Source organism: Cervus elaphus, chromosome 25 (genome assembly GCF_910594005.1).
Source record: "Cervus elaphus chromosome 25, mCerEla1.1, whole genome shotgun sequence".
NCBI lineage: Eukaryota > Metazoa > Chordata > Mammalia > Artiodactyla > Cervidae > Cervus > Cervus elaphus.
In genome coordinates, this window is record NC_057839.1 from 37,632,928 (window position 1) to 37,653,156 (window position 20,229).

The window sequence follows — 20,229 nt, forward strand, 5'->3', positions numbered from 1 at the left end:
CACTCAATGGAGAATACCGAGAGCTGGTCTGATTGATGCAAGGTAACCAAGGACCCAGCCGCCCAGCTCCCAGCGGGTGTGAGACCCTGGACGCCAAGAAGCTAAATAAGCAACCACACGAGAGGATCAAAACTTGCCCACGTTGCTGGTGGAATTAAAGTACAATGTCTGAAAGGGGCAGCAATTTCACAGTATATCTGCCAAAAGTCTTAAAAACTGTATTTAAGAAGTTCAAACGTTCTGGTTCGAGTCTTCTACCTCTAGGACTTTATTTGAAAACCATTATCAGAGCAATGGACAAAGATTCAGCTAAAATGATGGTGAGTCAGATAAGGCATAAGGGGATTTGGCCAAGAAAAAGAGAGAGATTGACTATTAGAGACTGCAAGAAAATTGAGGGTGAATTTTATAGTTTTTAATTGAAAGAAATTTTAATCATCCTAAAAGTCCAAAGATGGGTGATTTGCCATATGCAAACCATGAGGCAGTTTGCAGTCATAATGACTGATAAGTTAAGTATTACTTAGTGACGTGAGTCAAAAAGGACTTTACAAAACTGCATACAGTAAGATCTGATTTTTATATAAAAGTGTATGCCTATACTGAGAAAGGACACACACAAAACATTAACTCTGGATATGTGCCCTTGGGTGGTAAAATCAGCAAGAGTTTTGTCTTCTTTTGCATAACATTTCATGAATTGTCTTTAATGAAAATGTTTTATGTTTACGATTTAAAAATAATGTTTTAAAAAACCCAATGGTCAGAATAAGTAGCACACTGAAAATTAGGAAAGATGCTGTAATTTTCCTAAAGCTGAAGCAGAGAGTCTCTGGGTTGTCCTGAACAAGTCTACCCATGGACACAGTAAATGCTTTAAACTTACCCAGTTCCTCTAAATAGCCAGTTTTTTTCTCTAATAAACGGGCCATCCTTTTTGTAGAAATTTCATAAATTCTGAAGTTGTAGCGAACCCCTGGTCTAAAAGCACCTAGAGAAGAAAAGTCAACAGATTGTCAATAACACAGGATGACATTCTCTTTACCTCTGAAAAGGAAAAGGATGAAAAATGAATTTGGGTCCCCTTAAAAAATCCTCTTCCTCGGAGTTTCTGCCCTTCATCTCTACCATCTTCCCTCCTTCCCCTGAGCCCTGAAATCCTCCAGCATTTCTGACAAAGGGGGACTGTTTTCTACATCATCCTCTCAATTAAGAGCTCTCAAAATGCCCTTATCTGTGTGCACAAAACTGGGTGCAGAATTCAACCAGAACCAGAAAACCATGTAAAACTCTCTTTTGACTCTAAATCTCCCGTCAGCGACTCACCCTTTCTCTGCCCATGAGAGGCAAGCGCCTGGAAGATCTGCTTCCAGTAACTCACTTTCTCCTCACCCCACACCTCTAACACTGCTCAAGACAAGGGAAGACTCCTCATTGCCGCCAGCCACCCGAATGACCCCACTGGGCCTCATCAGTCACCCTCAAGTGGTGGAGTGGTGGTGGCTGAGTCGCTGAGTCATATCCTACTTTTAGCAACCCCATGGACTGTAGCCCATCAGGCTCCTCTGTCCGCTGTCCGTGGGATTTCCCAGGCAAAAACGCTCTAGTGGGTTGCCATTTCCTTCTCCATCACTCTCTGGACCGACAATTCCCACATCTCCACCTTGTGCCCAGCAGATGGCGCCACTAACCCACTGCTCAAGTCACCAACCTAGGCTCCTTAAACTGCTACACTTGCAACCTGGAAAAGTCAAACCCAGTGTGGCGGGCAAGAGACCAGGCTCCACAAGTTGCATTGAAACTGAAGGAGTTGATAATCAACTCCCATCAACTCTACTCCTGTGTCTTCCAAATCCACATCTTTGCCTTTGTAAAAGCGCTCAGGACGACTGTTACAAAGTTCCTTTGCTATTCATTTGAGACTGCTGGTTTAGAACGAATTCATGAACCTTATGAACACCTATCCAGCCTTACATCTGGATGGCTCTGCAAAGTAAATATAAAGATCAAAACTTAGGACACGTCACTGCAAAACTTGAACTCCAAGACCCACGCGGGATTTGGAGTTACCAGTGAGCACAGAGTATCTGAGATGGTCCAGAAATCCTAGTTGAACCAGGTGGATGGAGCGAGATGGTAATACAGAAGGTTCTTCTTACCCGAGCTAATGACTGTGCCTGTGGTGGTGGGTCCTAGGTTTCTCCACTGGGGAACACAGGGCAGGTTCTGGGGACCGTCACACCACTCCACAACGTAACCTGTGGCATTTCTGGATTGGGGTTTCCAAGACATGGGAAACCCATCCTCTGTACCATTAACTCTTCCTTCTTCAACATTTTCTGTATGTTACAAAGAGGGCAATGCTTCACATTTAATTAATCAGACATTCTGCAAAAGTATCTAAAGAAAATAAGCTTGAAAGTGCTGTGTGTCTAGCAGGCCCAAACCTTCCCTCTGTAATTGCGACAGGGCTTAGGATAAAGGCAGGAGGGATGTTTTCATCAGGTTTTTCCTACCTCTCACTCCCAATAAATATTCACACCCGCCCCTCAAATGTCCCTTGTCCTGAGAGAGCCAAAGAAACATCAGCTCCTAAGAGGGATCAGCAGGCAGGACTGCTGGTGGAACAAATCAAGCCTCAAAAGCTTGTTTTTACTAAGAACAGTTCTAAGATTTTTAAAGTGTTGTTAAAAACAAAGGCTAAAGAACACAGATTGGAAAATGATGATTGTCGTGCCTACATTAATGTCTAAAATATTTATGCTCTGCCTTTTAACTGAAAAAGTAGTTGACCTTTGACCTAGAACTGTGTCTGGTACTTGATCTACTTTCAAAAATTATCTGTTGAATAAGTCAGCTTATTCCCCCACACAATGCTGTCTGCCCTGGAATGAACTCCTGTCTCCAAGATGTTAGGGGTAGAAACTGAGGTGACTGCAGAGAAAAAAAGGAAAAAATGATTCACATACACACTCAGTCAGATTATGGAAGCATGTGACACTACTTATGACCTAGGATGCTGCCTCAATGTATTTTATGCACCAGGGTAGTCTTCCTAACATCTGACAATTGGACAAAAGGTGATGGTCTCAATGGACTACAGCTCTGCTGACTTCATGCAGGTCAGTCTAGATCTAGAAGGATGAGAACTTCTGTTTCCACAGCTGATTCCACAGCCTTCCACTGTTCAGAAGGCAGTGGACCCAGGTGGTCAGTTGAGTGAAAGCAGACTCTGATCAAGGACTGGGCCTGCAAGCAGCTGTTCAGAGAGGCAGCCAGTGTGGCACAAGCAAATATGACATGGGATGGACTTAATACTCTAAATGTACTTCTTGTTTCTCTGCAATTCACATTTGATGAGGCATCTTTTCTTTTATCTGGCAATTCTAATTACAGCTGAATGTTGATGAGTGCTATTAAATTTTCCAGAGCACCAAATTATCATCCAGCTGGGAGCATCCAAACAAACGTGCAGCCCCAAGTATGAGGTCCAGGATTCCCCACGAAGGCTTGTGTCTATCCTACCCACACAGCTTCTCTGTCTTTCTTCATCAGAGACCCTAATCTCTTTCCTGTTGAAGCAGACATTTTCCGCTTACTCACATTGACTATAATTTCACCCCAAACTTAAAGCATAACTCTCACCAAGCTGCTTCTCTAACCTTGCAAATATGTCTGGAGAAGTGAAGGGAAAGGCAAAGAAAAAGGGAATCTTTTCAGTCATTCACACTTTAGCATGAATTGGCTGAACATCCTTGGTCTGTCTCATAGCACATCAGTGACTTTATCCACTCTAGAGACATAAGAATGTGGACCATATCAGAAGGCTGGAAAGAGCCTCACAAGGGGATGGAGTAGGTTCTGAAGGCAGGGCATGAGGAAGGAAGACGGGGTAGGAACCCACAGATGGGGAAGACCCCAAAACGGATAATAGTGTTTAGTAGAGTTGTTTGAACTGAGCCTCACTGGAGGTAGTGTTCTTTTATCTATCAGCTCCCCTAGGAGTGAATGAAATGCCCACCTTTTCTGTTCTGTTCCTAATAAAGACAGAATACAACCATTCACTTCCTTCTCTGATACAGTTCTTCAAAAGCAAAGATTATGTCAAGTAACTCCTTAGTTTTTCTTCTGTGGCACAATCCCAATTTCTTTTTCTTACTTCACACACTGGATGGTTCTTAACCAAAGTAAATAAGACAAAATAATAACACCCTCCAATCTAGCCCATTTAACCTAAATGTAAGCCTAATCTGAATAACAGGTATAAAGCGACCCGACATAACACCACAAGCAGGGTCTGACGATTTTTATAGCAGTAACTGAAGGGTGACATCATTGCAAGGTTCACAGATGAATTTAGGATGTCTGTGGGGTGTGTCCAAGTGTGCAGTGTCTCAGAGTGTGTACCACTGGGGGCAGGGTTAGTGCAACCAAGCTCCTTTCATAGCTCTCCCAGGAAGGACAGTAACACCATTATTGATTATACATGTAAGGTCATTTCCACCTTGTTTGGACTTTCACAGGCTAAGTGTTTAGAGAGTTATCATCATTTATTCCACAGCTTTGGCAAAGCCCTTTTCGAAAGATGATGTTAGTTCTCCTTGTGGCCAAGACTGACAAAATATTTTGCCATATAAGAAATGCAACTCATATTCCATAAGCCACAAAGCATGTTCATACCAACTCTAACTCTGTTAGGACTATTTGTTTGTGTTGCATTTATTTGAATAAAACTTGAGATAACTTCCCAAATCAGTGGAAGAATCCCTGGAAGGGAAATGTCCTGAGCCATGGCTGAAATCTTCCCACACCAAGGAGGACCGTCCCAGAAACCCACTAACATGCCTGGACCCAAAGAAAATGACAGACAGTGTTTGGCAGCTACATCTTTTGTCTCTCCAAACTACGCTTTCCAATGTATCCATATCTACCAAATACCACCATCAACATGTTCCTAGAGAAGAAAAACAAAACCAAAGAAACTCACCATTTCCAGGATGTCCAGAAACGGCAACTGTGGAAGCTGGAGAAGGGCCCACGCTGTTGTGAGCTGTGACGTGGATCTGGTAAGAGCTCTGATTGAGGGTTACTTTTGTGCTGTTGGCCGGAGCAGGGACAGAGCGCGCCTCTAAACTGGATGGTTCATCAAGATTTTCTACAACTACATTATAGAACAGGATCTTCCCGTGGGTATGCACTTTTGATAGAGGCTGAAAAAAATATGGACAATCATTTCAACATGGGCTTCCCTCTGAATGAGAGTTTGCGTGATTACTTTCTCATCTTTTCTCTCCTTTGATTGCCTTATCCACACACACACACACACACACACACACACACAGCAAATTAAAACAGTTTAAGACAGAAAATAACCTTCTAAATAAACCACACTTGAAATCAGACATTCTATTTTAACTAAAATTGAGTAGAGAATAGGACCATTTGGGGGTGAGCTTAGGAACATATCATGTCCAAAGTGAAGTCGCTCATTCGTGTCCGACTCTTTGCGACCCTATCAGCTGTAGCCTACCAGGCTCCTCTGTCCATGGGATTTTCCAGGCAAGAATATTAGAGTGGGTTGCCATTTCCTTCTCAGGAGATCTTCCCAACCCAGGGATTGAACCCAGGTCTCCCGCATTGTAGGCAGACACTTTACCATCTGAGCCATCAGGGAAGTCCTATCATGTCCAAAGGGTGACCAGTTAAGGAATCGAGAGGAAGGGGGTTATTTAGCCTGGATTAAAACACACTTTGTGAGTACGGACTCAGTCGGTAAAGATTCCGCCTGCAATGCAGGAGATGCAGGTTTGATCCCTGGGTTGGAAAGATCCACCGGAGGAGGAAGTAGCTCCCCACTTCACTACTCTTTCCTAGGAAATCCCATGGACAAAGAAGCCTGGCGGGCTGTAGTCCATGGGGTTGCAAGAGTCAGACACGACTTAGCAACTAAACCACCACCACCACTGTGAGTAGAGCAGGGGAGACAGGAGTAACCCCAGACAGGAGGGGGCTGGGCTCCTGGAATGCCTCCCTCCACCAGCTGGGTCACCCCCTGGCCCCCAAGCTGTGCTTCCCCAGACTCAGGGCCCACGGTCCCTCTTTTAGATGATCCTCCAGGTTGCAAAGAATTCTCTGTACATACAACCTTAAGCCCACTCCCAAGGCCTGAACCCCCAGCCAGATAGTGCCCCCTGATGTGTGCACCCCCAGACCTGAGATCAGGCTGGGGCAGCTGTTGGCTCGGGGTGTGTGGACAGAACCTGCCCATACAGACTGGCGCATCCACACGTGTGTGAACAAGCCCCCTGATGGGGAGGACCAGAGTGGAGGTGGGAAGAAAAGTGGGGTGGGCTCTGGCTAGGGGCCAGCTCCCCCAGCATGGCCATGCTTTAGCACTAAACATGAGGAATTCAAGAGCTCTGAGTGGGGTGTCCCCGGTGGCTCAGATGGTAAAGAATCTGCCCGCAATGTGGGAGACCTGGGTTTGATCCCTGGGTTGGGAAGATCCCCTGGAGGAGGGCATGGTAGCCCACTCCAGTATTCTTGCCTGGAGAATCCCCAAGGACAGAGGAACCTTCAGGGCTACAGTCCATGGGGTCGCAAAGTCGCACACGACTGAGTGACTAGGCACAGCACAGCATAGCCAGTATTCTTGCCGGGAAATCCATGGACAGAGGAGCCTGGTGAACTACAGTCCATGGGATCAAAAAGAGTCGGCCACGACTTGTCGACTAAATCACCACCACCACCATCTCGACACAAACCAAGCCTTCCACGTTGTCATGAAGGCATGTTAGTCAACACAGAAGGACTAAATTGATTTCTGTCACAATCTTTTAGCTTGACTTATAACTTTCAAATATAAATATTCATAATTTTTAAATATGGTATATATTTCTCCACTTCTCATGCCCTGGGCCCTGCAGATGTTAGGGGCAGGCCTTCGGGGAAGTTAGGAGATGCAGTTCTAACCATCGAAACCAGCTACCTGGGCAAAGCAAGAGGTTGCCGAGGAAGGAGGCACTGGTCCAGTGATTAGGGGTATGGATGCGGAGCGGGGATTCCCCAACCAGGTCACAAATTCTAGTGGATTCCTGGGAAGAGCCCTCCCAATCAAAAGACTACATCAGTATCTAGTCTCGGTGAAAAGTACATGACAAGCAAAAATGTCTTTCTGAACCTTTGGCCTCTTACCTTCCAGAACAAGGTCACCGTTGGATGTCCTGACACAAACATCACATTTCTCCAGACATCAGGCGCCTCCAATGGAGCTGAAATTAACCAAAGGAAAGCTCTTGGGTCACACATGGATGTGGAGCAATACTTTCAACCTTCCTCTAGTTCCATCAGTAAAGTGACCACGGCCAGTCCGACCTGAGGCCCACATCTCGGTTTTTCACTCTCTGTGATGTCTACCCACTTGGTCATGGCCACACTGTTCACTCCTCACGAGGGGCAGGCACACAGTAGGTGCTTTACAAAAGGGCTGCTACATCGGAACGGGACGTGACATGGGGGCCTTTGTGAAACTCAAGCCTCAGAGCTTCTAGAAGCCACCAAGGAATTTTGGAACCCTGCGTCAGTCCAATGCTAGGGGGTGAGTTAGGCAAGAATCCTGCATCAGTCCAGTGCTAGATTAGTTAGGCAAATTTCCCATTTCTAGAATTTCTAGGCACAGCAAACCATTGCTACTTCCTTGCCCCTATGGTGGAGGCTGAAGCTAGACACCCTCAAGCGGAGCCCAGTTCTCCTGACTGCACACTGGCTGGCCACTGGCTGCGGTCAGAGCCTGGGACCCCTTCCTTGTCCCCCTCCTCCCCATGCACGCCCATCCCCCAGTTCCTGGTCTGAGCCTGGGGCAGCTCCCTGTGTGTGGGCCCTCGGGTCACTGGCTGCAAACCCCCCCACTGCCCACCTCTCCCCACTCTGTTCTAGAAGACCTTGCCTCCTTGTTATTCTTGCCACTAAACTGTAGACCAGTGATTTATGACTGGATTCAACATATCTCTGTGCAAGAAGAAACTGATCTGCAACATAACATAAAATTTTAATTCTCTGCTTTATGAAAATATAGTTTACAGTCCCCAACAACCAAATTTTTTAAAAAATGAAAAATTTTTTTCATATAGCTGTTAACACTTCCTATTCAACATGAAGGTGACTGTATATTTTTAAAATCTTTGCCACCCCATGGATGGTAGCCCGCCAGGCTCATCATCTGTCCATGGCATTCCCCAGGCAAGAATCCAGAGTGGGTTGCCATTCCCTTCTCCAGAGGATCTTCCTGACCCAAGGACTGAACCCAGGTCTCCTGTATTACAGGCAGATTCTTTACCATCTGAGCCACCAGGGAAATCTCTGAAATTGAAGAGACTCCTTTTTACCCCCTGTAGTTGCTAACACTTTCTAGCACAACATAAAGGTGGCCATATATTTGTAAAATCTATTAAGAGGCAGATTTCAATTTGCTAAACTAGCCATCAGAGACGCCAATATTAAGTCAAAAACGTATTGGAAAACTCAGGCACCATACGAGGCCTCAAGCTCAGGGCAGAATCTTCCGCTGCTGGTTTGTACGTGACCACCTGCATGAAAAGAGAACAGCAGCATAGCTGACGGTGCTCCATCCATATTTATGTCGCTACAGTATCTCCCCATGGGGTCATTTATCTCTGCTCACCGTGACTCTGCTTAAGTAGGATTATAATACATATAAACATTGACTCTGCCAGCATTGAGCAAAGTGTTATCACAGTTGAAAAAATATAGGTTCACCATCAGTAGATTCAACTGATTTTAACTTTGCAAAAGCAAAGTTAAGCATTTTCAGACTTACGATATTATAATCTAAAAAACTAGTTACCAAAAATGCAAAGTTTTTTTTTTTTTTTTTTAAAAAAAGCAAAGTTTTTTTCTTTCCACTAAGTTTTAGGTATAATTTTGGAATACACTTGCAAAAAATAATCCCAAAGCAAAGCAATATTAAAGTATAAAGTATTAGGATAAAGCAAATCTTTGCTCAGTTGCTCCAGTTGTCTCCAACTCTTTGCGACCCTATGAACTGTAGCCCGCCAGGCTCCACTGTCCGTGGGATTCTCCAGGCAAGAATACTGGAGTGGGTTGCCATGTCCTTCTCCAGAGGATCTTCCTGACCTGGGGACTGAACTTGCATCTGCTGTGTCTCCTGCATTGCAGGAGGATTCTTTACCCACTGAGCCACCTGGGAAGCCCACAACTGAGGAATACACCACATTACCATCAGGAACAGGGTTCTCTGCCCCAGGGATTCCTGGGGGGTCTATACGACTAGAACAAAATGATTGGACTCTTCGAGGGGCCGACGAGGGGAAGAGGCCACTGAGCACCTCTGAGCCTTTTGGGGCACTGCCCTCGCTACCCCCTCAGTCAGAGCGCTTTAAAATGTCCCTTCCAGGCTGAAACAGAAGAAAACTCCACAGCCTACAGACAGGAATAACAAGATGGAATCAAATAAATATATATAATCCTTCCTTAGGCAGCAAAACAGCCCGGATTTGAATCCACAAGCTCTCCCGGCTGTAATAGCACCCCCCGAGAGACACACCAGGCAGCCTGCAGTCTGGGTGAGGGGGAAGCTCTGGAGTCAGCGGGCCTGGGTGTGGGTCGCAGTCCTGACTCGGCCGCTTGCTGGCGGGGCCTGTGACACTCCTCATCCTCCCGGTGCCTCCGGGCCTCACCCACTGAGTGAGGAGACTACCAGGACCTGCTGCACGGCGGTGGGAGGGTTTGAGGAAAACACGGGGAACCCTTGGCGCGGCGTCAGGCACACACTGAACACTCGGTGCTCTGGTTACTGTTGCTGTGTCTCTGCTGCTCATTAACTGCAAACTAGGCGCGTCTCCCCGGTCTAGGGGCCCAGGCTGCCTCCTGTGTTAACTGCGCAATGGTATGACTATTATGTGGGATTGGAAGGAGATGAATGCACGGCTGGGCCGTCTCATCTCCTGGGCAATACTTGTGGTCTAAAACGTAGTTATTTGAGAGGAAAACTCTCTGTTCAGTCATTATTGAGGAAACAACCTCTGAGAGCATCAAGAGAAGGCTCCCAGTTTGCTGTCGCTGGAACGACCTAACAATGATGATTAAGTTTCCAGATAACTACCTTTCCAAACACAGCCCAAGGCTGTTTTCTATGAGATCAGTGCTTTCCTCAGCACAAATGCTACTGTTTGTCCCCAGGCCTGAATGAAAAGTTCATACTTATTTACAGAGCCCCAATTCCAACAGGAATCCAGCAATACCAGGAGCTTAGAAACCATTTTGGAAAACTAAAAATCCCAGAGAAAATGTTCAGTAGAAATAACTTGGCAAATAAATGTCTGAGGTAGATGTCTTCCCTCCCACATTTCATTAGGCATTAAATTCACTTTTTTTTTTTTTAAAAAGATGGTACTCAGCCTCTGCTGTAATACTTTGCCCTGAGTTTTTGGTACAAGCAGAAGTTCTCAGGGAAGCCCACCCATCTCCTGTCAGTCAGTTTAGATTCTTGGGATGTCAGGGAGCTGAACGTACCAGCTTCAGCTGTGGTGAAATTTTGGCTAATCAATTCACTCCATTTCCAGAAGTGGTCGGCATAAGCACAGTGTACACGGGCCATATATTCTGTGTCCGGCTCCAGTTCACTTAAGAGGTACTCACCATTCACCCTGACGGAGATATTGTGTTGCTTGATTTAAAAAAAAAAGAAAAAGAAAGAAAGATGAGGTGGGGAGGAAGAAGAAGACAGAAGTACTGGTGAGCACAATTTATTGTAAAGCCACACATGGAACATCTAGACCTGGAGTACAACTAGTTCTTTGAGGAAAAATATCTCTAAATTCTAAAAGTTTATGATTAATTTCCTGGATCTTTTTTTTTTTTCTTAAATTGGAATAGAATTGCTTTACAAAGCTGTGTTAGTTTCTGCTGTACAATGAAATGAATCATCTATACGTATACATTATATATACACACACACACACACATATACCCCCTTCCTCTTGGACCTCCCTCCCACCTCATACCATCCCACCCTTCTTGGTTATCACAGAACACTGAGCTGAGCTTCCTGGGCTATATAGCAGCTTCTCACTAATCATTTTATATAGGTTGGTGAAGAAGTAATTGTGGTTTCAGACCATGAATTTTAAATCATTATAACTAGGCTCAAACACATATTTATTAAGCAAAATAGGAGCCATTACAATCCACACATTTTTGCCAATAAGAAATAAGTTGGGTTATTCCTGGAGCGTAAACCCTGTGCTTTAGGATTCATCAAACTCTTGGAAAGCATTTTCTGCCTCCTGCTGGTTGTGGAAGCGTTTTCCCTGCAAAACATTGTTGAGATGCTTGAAGAAGTGGTAGCTGGTTGGCAACAGGTCAGGTGAACCTGGTGGATGAGGCAAGGCTTCATAGCCCAATTCATTCAACTTTTGAAGCACTGGTTGTGCAATGTGCATTCAAACATTGTCGTGCAGAAGAACTGGGACTGTTCTGTTGACCAGTGCCAGGAATTGCAGTTTTTAGTGCATCTCATTAATTTGCTGAACGTGCTTCTCAGATGTAATGGTTTCACCAGGATTCAGAAAGCTGTAGTGGATCAGACAGGCAGCAGATCATCAAACAGTGACCATGACCTTTATTTTTGGTGCAAGTTTGGCTTTCGGAAGTGTTCTGGAGCTTCTTCTAGATCCAACCACTGAGCTGGTCATCACCAGTTGTCATATAAAATCCACTTTTCATCACATATCAAAACCCAATCGAGAAATGGTTCATTGTTTTTGCATAGAATAAGAAATGATGACAATTTAAAATAATAATTTTTATTATTTCTGGTCAGTTAATAAGGCACCCACTTATGGAGATTTTTCACTTTTCCAATTTGCTTCAAATATTGAATTACCATAGAATGGTCAGCACTGAGCTCTTTGGCAACTTCTCCTGTAGTTGTAAAATGATCCTCTCAATTGGTCATTAAAATTTCCGATGGCCAGTCACTGCACTCCTCATCTTCAAGGCTCTTGTCTCCTTTGCAAAACTTCTTGAACCACCACGGCGCTATACACTTGTTAGCAGTTCCTGGGCCAAATGTGTTGTTGATGTTGCAAATTGCCTCTGCTGATTTATGGCCCATTTTGAACTCTAATAAGAAAATTGCTTGAATTTGCTTTTTGTCTAACATCATTTCCCTAGTCTAAAATAAATATAAAATAAATAGCAAGTCATAAGTCATTAGCAAAAAACATAAAGTGAGAAGTGCATGTTAAAATGATGCATATCATAACCACATTTATTTAAGAATGTATTCTAATATCAAACAGAAAATTCAATAATGCAAAACCATGATTACTTTTGCACCAACCTAATACATAGTAAGGGTATATATGTCAATCCCAATCTCCCAAATCATTCCACTCCTCCTTCCCCTCACCCCCATGTTCACATGTTCATTCTCTATGTCTGCATCTCTATTTCTGCCTAGGAAATAGGTTCATCTGCACCATTTTCTAGATTCCACATTATGCATTAATATATGATAATTGTTTTCCCATTTCTGATTCACTTCACTTTGTATGACAGACTGGTTCATCCATGTATCTACAAATGACCTACTTTCATTCCTTTTCAGTTCAGTTCAGCTCAGCTCAGTTCAGTCACTCAGTCGTGTCTGACTCGTTGCGACCACATAGACTGCAGCACACCAGGCCTCCCTGTCCATCACCAACTCCCAGAGTCTACCCAAACTCATGTCTATTGAGTCGGTGATGCCATCCAGCCATCTCATCCTCTGTCGTCCCCTTCTCTTCCTGCCCCCAATCCCTCCCAGCATCACAGTCTTTTCCAATGAGTCAACTCTTTGCATGAGGTGGCCAAAGTATTGGAGTTTCAGCTTCAGTATCAGTCCTTCCAATGAACACCCAGGACTGATCTCCTTTAGGATGGACTGGTTGGATCCCCTTGCAGTCCAAGGGACTCTCAAGAGTCTTCTCCAACACCACAGTTCAAAAGCATCAATTTTTCAGCACTCAGCTTTCTTCACAATCCAACTCTCACATCCGTACATGACCACTGGAAAAACCATAGCCTTGACCAGACGGACCTTTGTTGGCAATGTAATGTCTCTGCTTTTTAATATGCTATCTAGGTTGGTCATAACTTTCCTTCCAAGGAGCAAGCGTCTTTTAATTTCATGGCTGCAGTCACCATCTGCAGTGATTTTGGACCCCCCAAAAATAAAGTCTGACACTGTTTCCACTGTTTCCCCATCTATTTCCCATGAGGTGATGGGACCAGATGCCATGATCTGAGTTTTCTGAATGTTGAGCTTTAAACCAACTTTTTCACTCTCCTCTTTCACTTTCATCAAGAGTCTTTTTAGTTCCTCTTCACTTTCTGCCATAAGGGTGGTGTTATCTGCATATCTGAGGTTATTGGTATTTCTCCCAGCAATCTTGATTCCAGCTTGTGCTTCTTCCAGCCCAGCATTTTTCATTCCTTTTAGTGGCTGAGTAATATTCCTGGACCTTGTAAACAGATGATCCCTTCCATTTGAACCCACACAGAAATAAAAATTACAAGAGATTTTATATTCACTAGTCTCTGTTCAGACATAAAGAAATTTTTGAAAATAGAAAGTTAAGCTCTTACTTGTATCACTTTTCCTTCACCAAGGAGCTGAAGCTGACACAAAAGTGCAGAATTGTTTCCTATGGAGTGTACCTTCCAGGTCATGGTGGCATTTGTAGCACTGACATTTTTGGGGAATAAGTTATAGGGAGCCACTGGATGAACTGCCAAAATAAATTAAAAAATAAAAAAACTCAAGCATAGATCCAAAAAGACTTTGGTAAATAGGCACTTCATTTTTTCAATGATTTACTCAATAAGCACTTTTGCTTATTTTTGAGAAAATAACAAATAAAACCAGACTTGCAGCTAAGATGGAGTAAGCCAACTACAGCCTTTCTCTCTCATTAATTATACCAGAAACTCTGAAAAAATATAAAAAGAAACTGAGGACTCTTAAAATTAAACAAAAGCAAGGAAGAATGTAGAGGGGAGTCGAAACTTGGAGAGGTGGCCCAACAAAGAGAATATAACAGAATCCAGAGTCTAGCCAAAGTAACTTTAACAACGGCAAGAATAGAATCCAAAATCATTTGACATACAAAACAAAACCAAAAAACAGAAAATGCCACCAATTTCAAAGGGAAAAGTCAATCGACAGATATCAACCTCGAGATGACTCATGCATCAAGATGACTCCCTTGAAGCTACAATGATTAGATAAAGACTTTGAAACAGACCCATGAGGTAAAAGTAAATGTACCTGAAATGAACAGAAGGAAAACACTTCTTAGTGGAGAAAAAACTAGTTTTTAAAAAAGAATGGAAATTTTAGAACTGAAAAATATAAATTGAATATCTTGAAATAAAAGCACCTTCCATCTTACCCTCTTCCAGAGCTGCTGTGTGACCTGGCCATTGCCCACCACTCCAAGCTCCCTTCTCTCACAGGAGAGACACAGGACATTCTTTCTGTCCCTGAAACACCTAGAGCACGTTCCCATTCCAAGACCTTTTCTAGCTCATTCCTTTTGCTCCAAATACTCTCAAGGTTTTCTGCCTCTTTACCCTTCAGTGCCCTCATCCCAACTGAAGCAGCACCCCAGGCATTCTCTACCCTCCTACCTCAATTTTATCTTCTTCACAGGACCTAGCAATGCTTGGAGTTATGCTATTAACTTGTTTATATATTTACTGTGTGTCTCCACACCCCCCTCTCCACCCTCTCCCCCAGCACATATACTCATTAGGGGCAATTACTCAATTCTGTTCACAGCTGGATCTGAAGTGCCTACTGGATTGGCATCACCCTGTAATTAGTTGACTGACTGAAGTGATAATTAAATTGAAATCTAAATGATGTATAGAATTAAGAAGGTAAAAGGACAAGCATTCCAGAAAAAATGAACAGCATGATTAAACATTCTGCATTTCATAAAAGAGGAGGGGGTGTAATCAAAACATAGAGATATCCAGCTTCAGAGATGTGCAGATCAAAACCATCACAAAATACCACTTCCCATTCATTCAACTGACAAAAATGAAATGACAACAATTCAAAAATGAATTGGCGGCAATACCGATTTGGAGAGAATACACTGCTACAACCACTTTGGAAATGAATTTGGCACTATCTTGTAAGTTGAACATTTACATTTTCTGAGTCCTCACCAATTCTACTCTTAGGTACAGGTATACACTCAAAACAAAACCATTATTGGTGTTTACTGGATATATATATCAAAATGCTCTTATTAACACTGTATCCAAGAGCATAAACCTTGAGACAATCTGAAAACCCATCAAAGGAGATGCATGAATAAAATACTGTATATTTACACAATGAAATACTTTATAGCAGTGAAACTAAATGGACTACAGCACCACTGAATAATATGAGTGTTAGCAATGTAATATTATATAAGAACAATTACTAGGATTATTACATATAGCTTAATATCTCTGATATGCATTAAAACAAAATAAAAACAGGATTTCATAAGAAATTAGAATATATCCACAAGCACACACAAAATAGATCTGTCATTTCCTTAGTGGAAGGAGCGGGACAGGGACCTGTGGGATGGGAGATGACATAAGTTATTGTCAGATTTCTAGTTTGAACTGGAGGCAAGCTCCTCGGCATTTATTACATCATCAACAGAAACAAATAATGGGGACCATGGGCCATGCATGCACCCGTGAAGAGAAGCGTGGCAGGAAGAATAGTTACAAACTAAAACTTTCACTTAGCATGTGAACTAGGCAGAAATCTCTAGCACATTTACTTGATCACACAATGTGTCAAACAAAGCTATGCCAGTGACCACAGTGAGCTACACTCAAGTCTCACCTCCATGGATCAGGTTAAAAAGAATACTGACACTTCTTTTTCTAAAGTAGTTTTCAGCCACGAGTGTAAAGTTATACATTTCTTGTGAGTCTTGAGTTACTTGCCAATCACACCGGTTTCTGTGTTTACAAAGTGTCTTTTTCCCGGAAAATCTTAAAAAAAACACACACACAACAATTTCAGGGTTTACACTTTTGTCAACACAGATGTGTGTCCCTGAATCCCTTGGGGGGACACGTTCAGTGGCTTTCAAACTATGTTCCACACAACAGCATGGATCCATCACTAGCAAATATTGATGATGAAAATACTATTTCAAAAAACTTGATTTATGTGGTTAAATATGTAAGGATGAATTGCTGACTTCCCCTCGTGGGTTGTGAAAACTTTCCTTAGTTTACTACTTTGGGTACTCTTAAAAAGTTAGAAATTAGGTAAATCTAGATCACCATATGGAGTTATTTCACATCAAGATTCACAACTAATGGTCTTAATATTTTTATGCTCCATTTTCCTTTCACAAAACTTGGATAGAAAGTATTATATACTTGTGACCCCTTAAGGATTTCTTCCTGACCCTGGCAAGGTGGTCTGAAAATATTTGTTGAAAATGTTTGATATGTTGTCACAAGCACCTCGAACAAGGGAGAGTCTGTCACTAATGTAACCAGAGCTCACTTACGATTCAAATAAAGTGTAGGAAGGCAGTCCAATCAAGCCAGTGTCATCCCCGGGATCCCAAGTACAGGTCAAAGTCTTCAGGTCCCGGGTTTCGCAAGAAAAGTCCTTGGGCTCTTCAAGCACTTCTGTCCATACAAAGAAAAAGCAGATGAAACAGTGAGCAGAAGCCCTTTGCTGAAACACAACGGAAATGGAAAGCTCTCTTGGGGATCTGAGGCCACAGAGTTGCTCTGAACACTGAAAAGTCTACTTCAACAGAGGCCAGCGCATCAGCAGCTCCAGAAAGTCACATTCAGGTACCTCATCTTGGCCCCTTCTCCTTCCCTCCCTGGTGCTTTGCTGGGCTGTCACCAGGGACAGCGGGAGTGACTGTATGAGGTCTGCACTGGTAGCCCCAGAGCTGGCCAGTAAGCACTCAGCAGTCTGGCGACGCGCAGAGAGAATGAGCAAAGTGATGAATGAATGGAGTCAGTGTTGCCTGGTAGTTTCGTGTTGGATGCTGTGGCTTCAAGAGTCTGGGCTGTGCTTAGGAGGCCAGGAAGCCAGATCTGGGGAACCTGCTAACTTCAGCAGCTGAAGGCTGAGAGTTCTAAGGAACGTACATGTGGCATCTCCAAGTCCCCAAGGCACTGCTGTTCTGAGAGGACACACAAGGGGTCTGGGTGAGCAAGCGTCCAGGAGCCCGGAGATGGCCCGTGGCAGGGAAAGCAGGGAGGGAGGAGCTGCAGGTACTGCCTCACTGTGTGGGGGGAGGGCAGAGGCTTCAAGACAAAACAGGAGGCCACGGCAGGTTGGGGGGAGCATACACAGATTGACAAGAGAAATACAACACTGCCTCCTCTCCCCTCCACCACCCAGTTAAGAGCAGTAAAGGCCTCATCTGCTGAAGTCCTGTGTGTGTGGCCCGTGTTCCTGTGATCCTCACAACTACCATTACTAGACCGGTTCGCAGAAGGGGAAACTTGGCCAAGACGGCGCACCCAGCCACGGGAAGAAGATTCAAACCCGGGTCTTCCGACATGACCTTGGCCGCCTCTCTAGGGCCCTCCAACCTGCAGCCTCTCTCCTCCCCGCCCCGCCATCCTGTGGTCATTCCAGCGTGGCTCACACAGGGCAGGATATTATCTCAGCTGTCCAGGTCATGACCTGAACTTTCTCCTTTTTATCACTCAATTTCTAGGACTAAAATTTCAGTAAGCTCAAGAAAACAACAGGAAATCCAACAAGTATTGCTTCAGAGTATCTTTGACAGAGACTCTCCTAGAAGGCTTGGGAAAAAAAAAGTCAACTGAGGCCACAAGTAGAAATCTTTCTTCTGGGAAAGGAGATTTGATCTCTTCCATGGGAAATGGGAAGGGGGGTGGGCACAGAGAATGGGTCCACTCACTTGAGACATAAAGAACGATGCCCTCTGGAACACCTTGGCCCTGACAATAGAAATTGGTCCCAGTTTTCCTAAGGAAAGAAACGTTCTTCAACTCGAATGCCCATACACTTTGATCAAGTTGTTTTCCATATGTCAGTACATCTTCCAAATAACAGGATATGTTATCTTGATGGTTCCTAGAAATGTAACAAATGGTGACATCCGAGCCCTCTTCCACCAGCTTGTCTTTAGGGAAAACATACAATGGATGATCTCCAAGTGAATTCTGGGCTGCAAGACAAGAGGAGACAGCTCAGTGAGACTTGGGCTCAAATTCAAACCAGTCGCCTCCTGTCTCACTCTCAACAGATAACCTTAGCTTTTTCTATCTCCTGGAGAAAATAGGAACCTAAAAATCTATAAACTTTGTTGTGTGCAAAAAAGTCCTGTGTATCATCACTCTTATCGTTACGGGAACATCACTGCTGTGGTTTTCACTGCTGAGACAGCACAGCGACTGTCGCCCTGTGGCCCTGTGGATGACCCTATTATTGTCGGTGATCGGCCGGTTTCCAGGACAGCAGTAGCTGCTCTCTACTGATGCTAGCCATGTAGGAGGTCCCATGTTCAGTGCTTATGTATTTTCTCTCTTGTCATCCTTACCGCCTTACTGCAACGGGACAGGCAGGATTGAGCTCAAGTTCACTCGCCCTGAAAGTAGCAAAGCCACATTCACACCCACCAGGTTCTGCCCAGCTCCTGACCCACGTGTCCCTCATAATCTTTAAATCGTCTTGTAAATCACTCCTCTTCCAGCTTCTCAGACCCAGCCACCCAAGTATCTCCTTTCACTTCTGTCTTCCTTCTGTATATCCCACTCATCATCCTCCATGCCTGCCTCCTACCTCCTCTCCACTCACTCCTCCACTCCCCAAGGAGCTGCCTCTGCCTATCACTAACCTGTCATCACCCCCTGATCACTTCATGCCCTTCAGTTTGGCTTCTGGCCCACCAGGGCTCTAACATTGCCACCACTGAGGTCATCCAAGTGGAGTGGCCTGAGGGATAGAATTTTGTTTTAAGGTTCCCAGGTAATTCTGTGTGCAACCAGTTGAGAACCAGTACTTTGGGGATTAGGGATAATCAGCCTTGAAAGAAATCAAAGAAGACAGGAGCAGATGAAAAGTTACACCCTGTTCTTAGATTGGAAGAATCAATATTGTCAAAATGACCACACTACTCAAGGCAATCCACAGATCCAATTCAATCCCTATCAAGTTACCAAAGGCATCTTTCACAGAACTAGAACAAAAAAATTTGTATGGAAACACAAAAGACCCTGAGTAGCCAGAGCAGTCTTAAGACGGAAAAGATGAGCTGGAAGAAACAGGTTCCCTGCCTTCAGATTATACTACAAAGCTACAGTAATTAGCACAGTATGTCACTGGCACAAAAACAGAAACATAGATCAATGGAACAGGATCAAAAGCCCAGAAATAAACCCACTCACCTATGGTCAATTAATCTATGACAAAGGAGGCAAGAATATACAATAGAGAAAAGACAGTCTTTTCAATAAGCAATACTGAGAAACCTGGACAGCTACATGTAAAACAACGAAATTAAAACATTCTCTAACACCATACAAACTGTTTTCATACTGTTCATGGGGTTCTCAAGGCAAGAATACTGAAGTGGTTTGCCATTCCCCTCCCCTCTCCAGTGGATCACGTTTTATCAGAACTCTCCACCATCACCCATCCATCAAGGGTGGCCCTACATGGCATGGCTCATAGTTTCACTGAGTTAGACAAGGCTGTGGTTCATGTGATCAGATTGGCTACTTTTCTGTGATTGTGGTTTTCAGTCTGTCTGTCCTCTGATGGAGAAGGATAAGAAGCTTATGGAAGCTTCCTGATGGGAGAGACTGACTGAGGGGAAAACTTGTTCTGCTGGGTGGGGCCGTGCTCAGTTCAGTTCAGTCGCTCCGTGTCCGTTGCGACCCCATGAATAGCAGCACGCCAGGCCTCCCTGTCCATCACCAACTCCCAGACTTTACTCAAACTCATGTCCATCAAGTCAGTAATGCCATCCAGCCATCTCATCCTCTGTCGTCCCCTTCTCCTCCTGCCCCCAATCCCACCCAGCATCAGGGTCTTTTCCAATGAGTCAACTCTTCGCATGAGGTACCCAAAGTATTGGAGCTTCAGCTTCAACATCAGTCCTTACAAGGAATATTCAG

General features: G+C 44.0%; 1 protein-coding gene across 3 annotated transcripts in view; it reads right to left on the reverse strand.

Moving 5' to 3' along the window:
- OSMR (oncostatin M receptor) overlaps nucleotides 1-20,229 on the reverse strand; it is a 62,210-nt gene that overhangs the window by 6,060 nt on the left and 35,921 nt on the right. For all 3 annotated transcript variants that reach the window (XM_043887565.1, XM_043887567.1, XM_043887566.1), the window contains 9 exons: nucleotides 18,009-18,278; nucleotides 16,623-16,746; nucleotides 15,941-16,092; nucleotides 13,669-13,811; nucleotides 10,552-10,705; nucleotides 7,195-7,271; nucleotides 4,988-5,210; nucleotides 2,160-2,339; nucleotides 887-991 (listed from right to left, as the gene is read on the reverse strand). In XM_043887565.1, coding sequence (XP_043743500.1) covers nucleotides 887-991; nucleotides 2,160-2,339; nucleotides 4,988-5,210; nucleotides 7,195-7,271; nucleotides 10,552-10,705; nucleotides 13,669-13,811; nucleotides 15,941-16,092; nucleotides 16,623-16,746; nucleotides 18,009-18,278 — 1,428 coding nt within the window. The remainder of the gene's footprint in view (nucleotides 1-886; nucleotides 992-2,159; nucleotides 2,340-4,987; nucleotides 5,211-7,194; nucleotides 7,272-10,551; nucleotides 10,706-13,668; nucleotides 13,812-15,940; nucleotides 16,093-16,622; nucleotides 16,747-18,008; nucleotides 18,279-20,229) is intronic.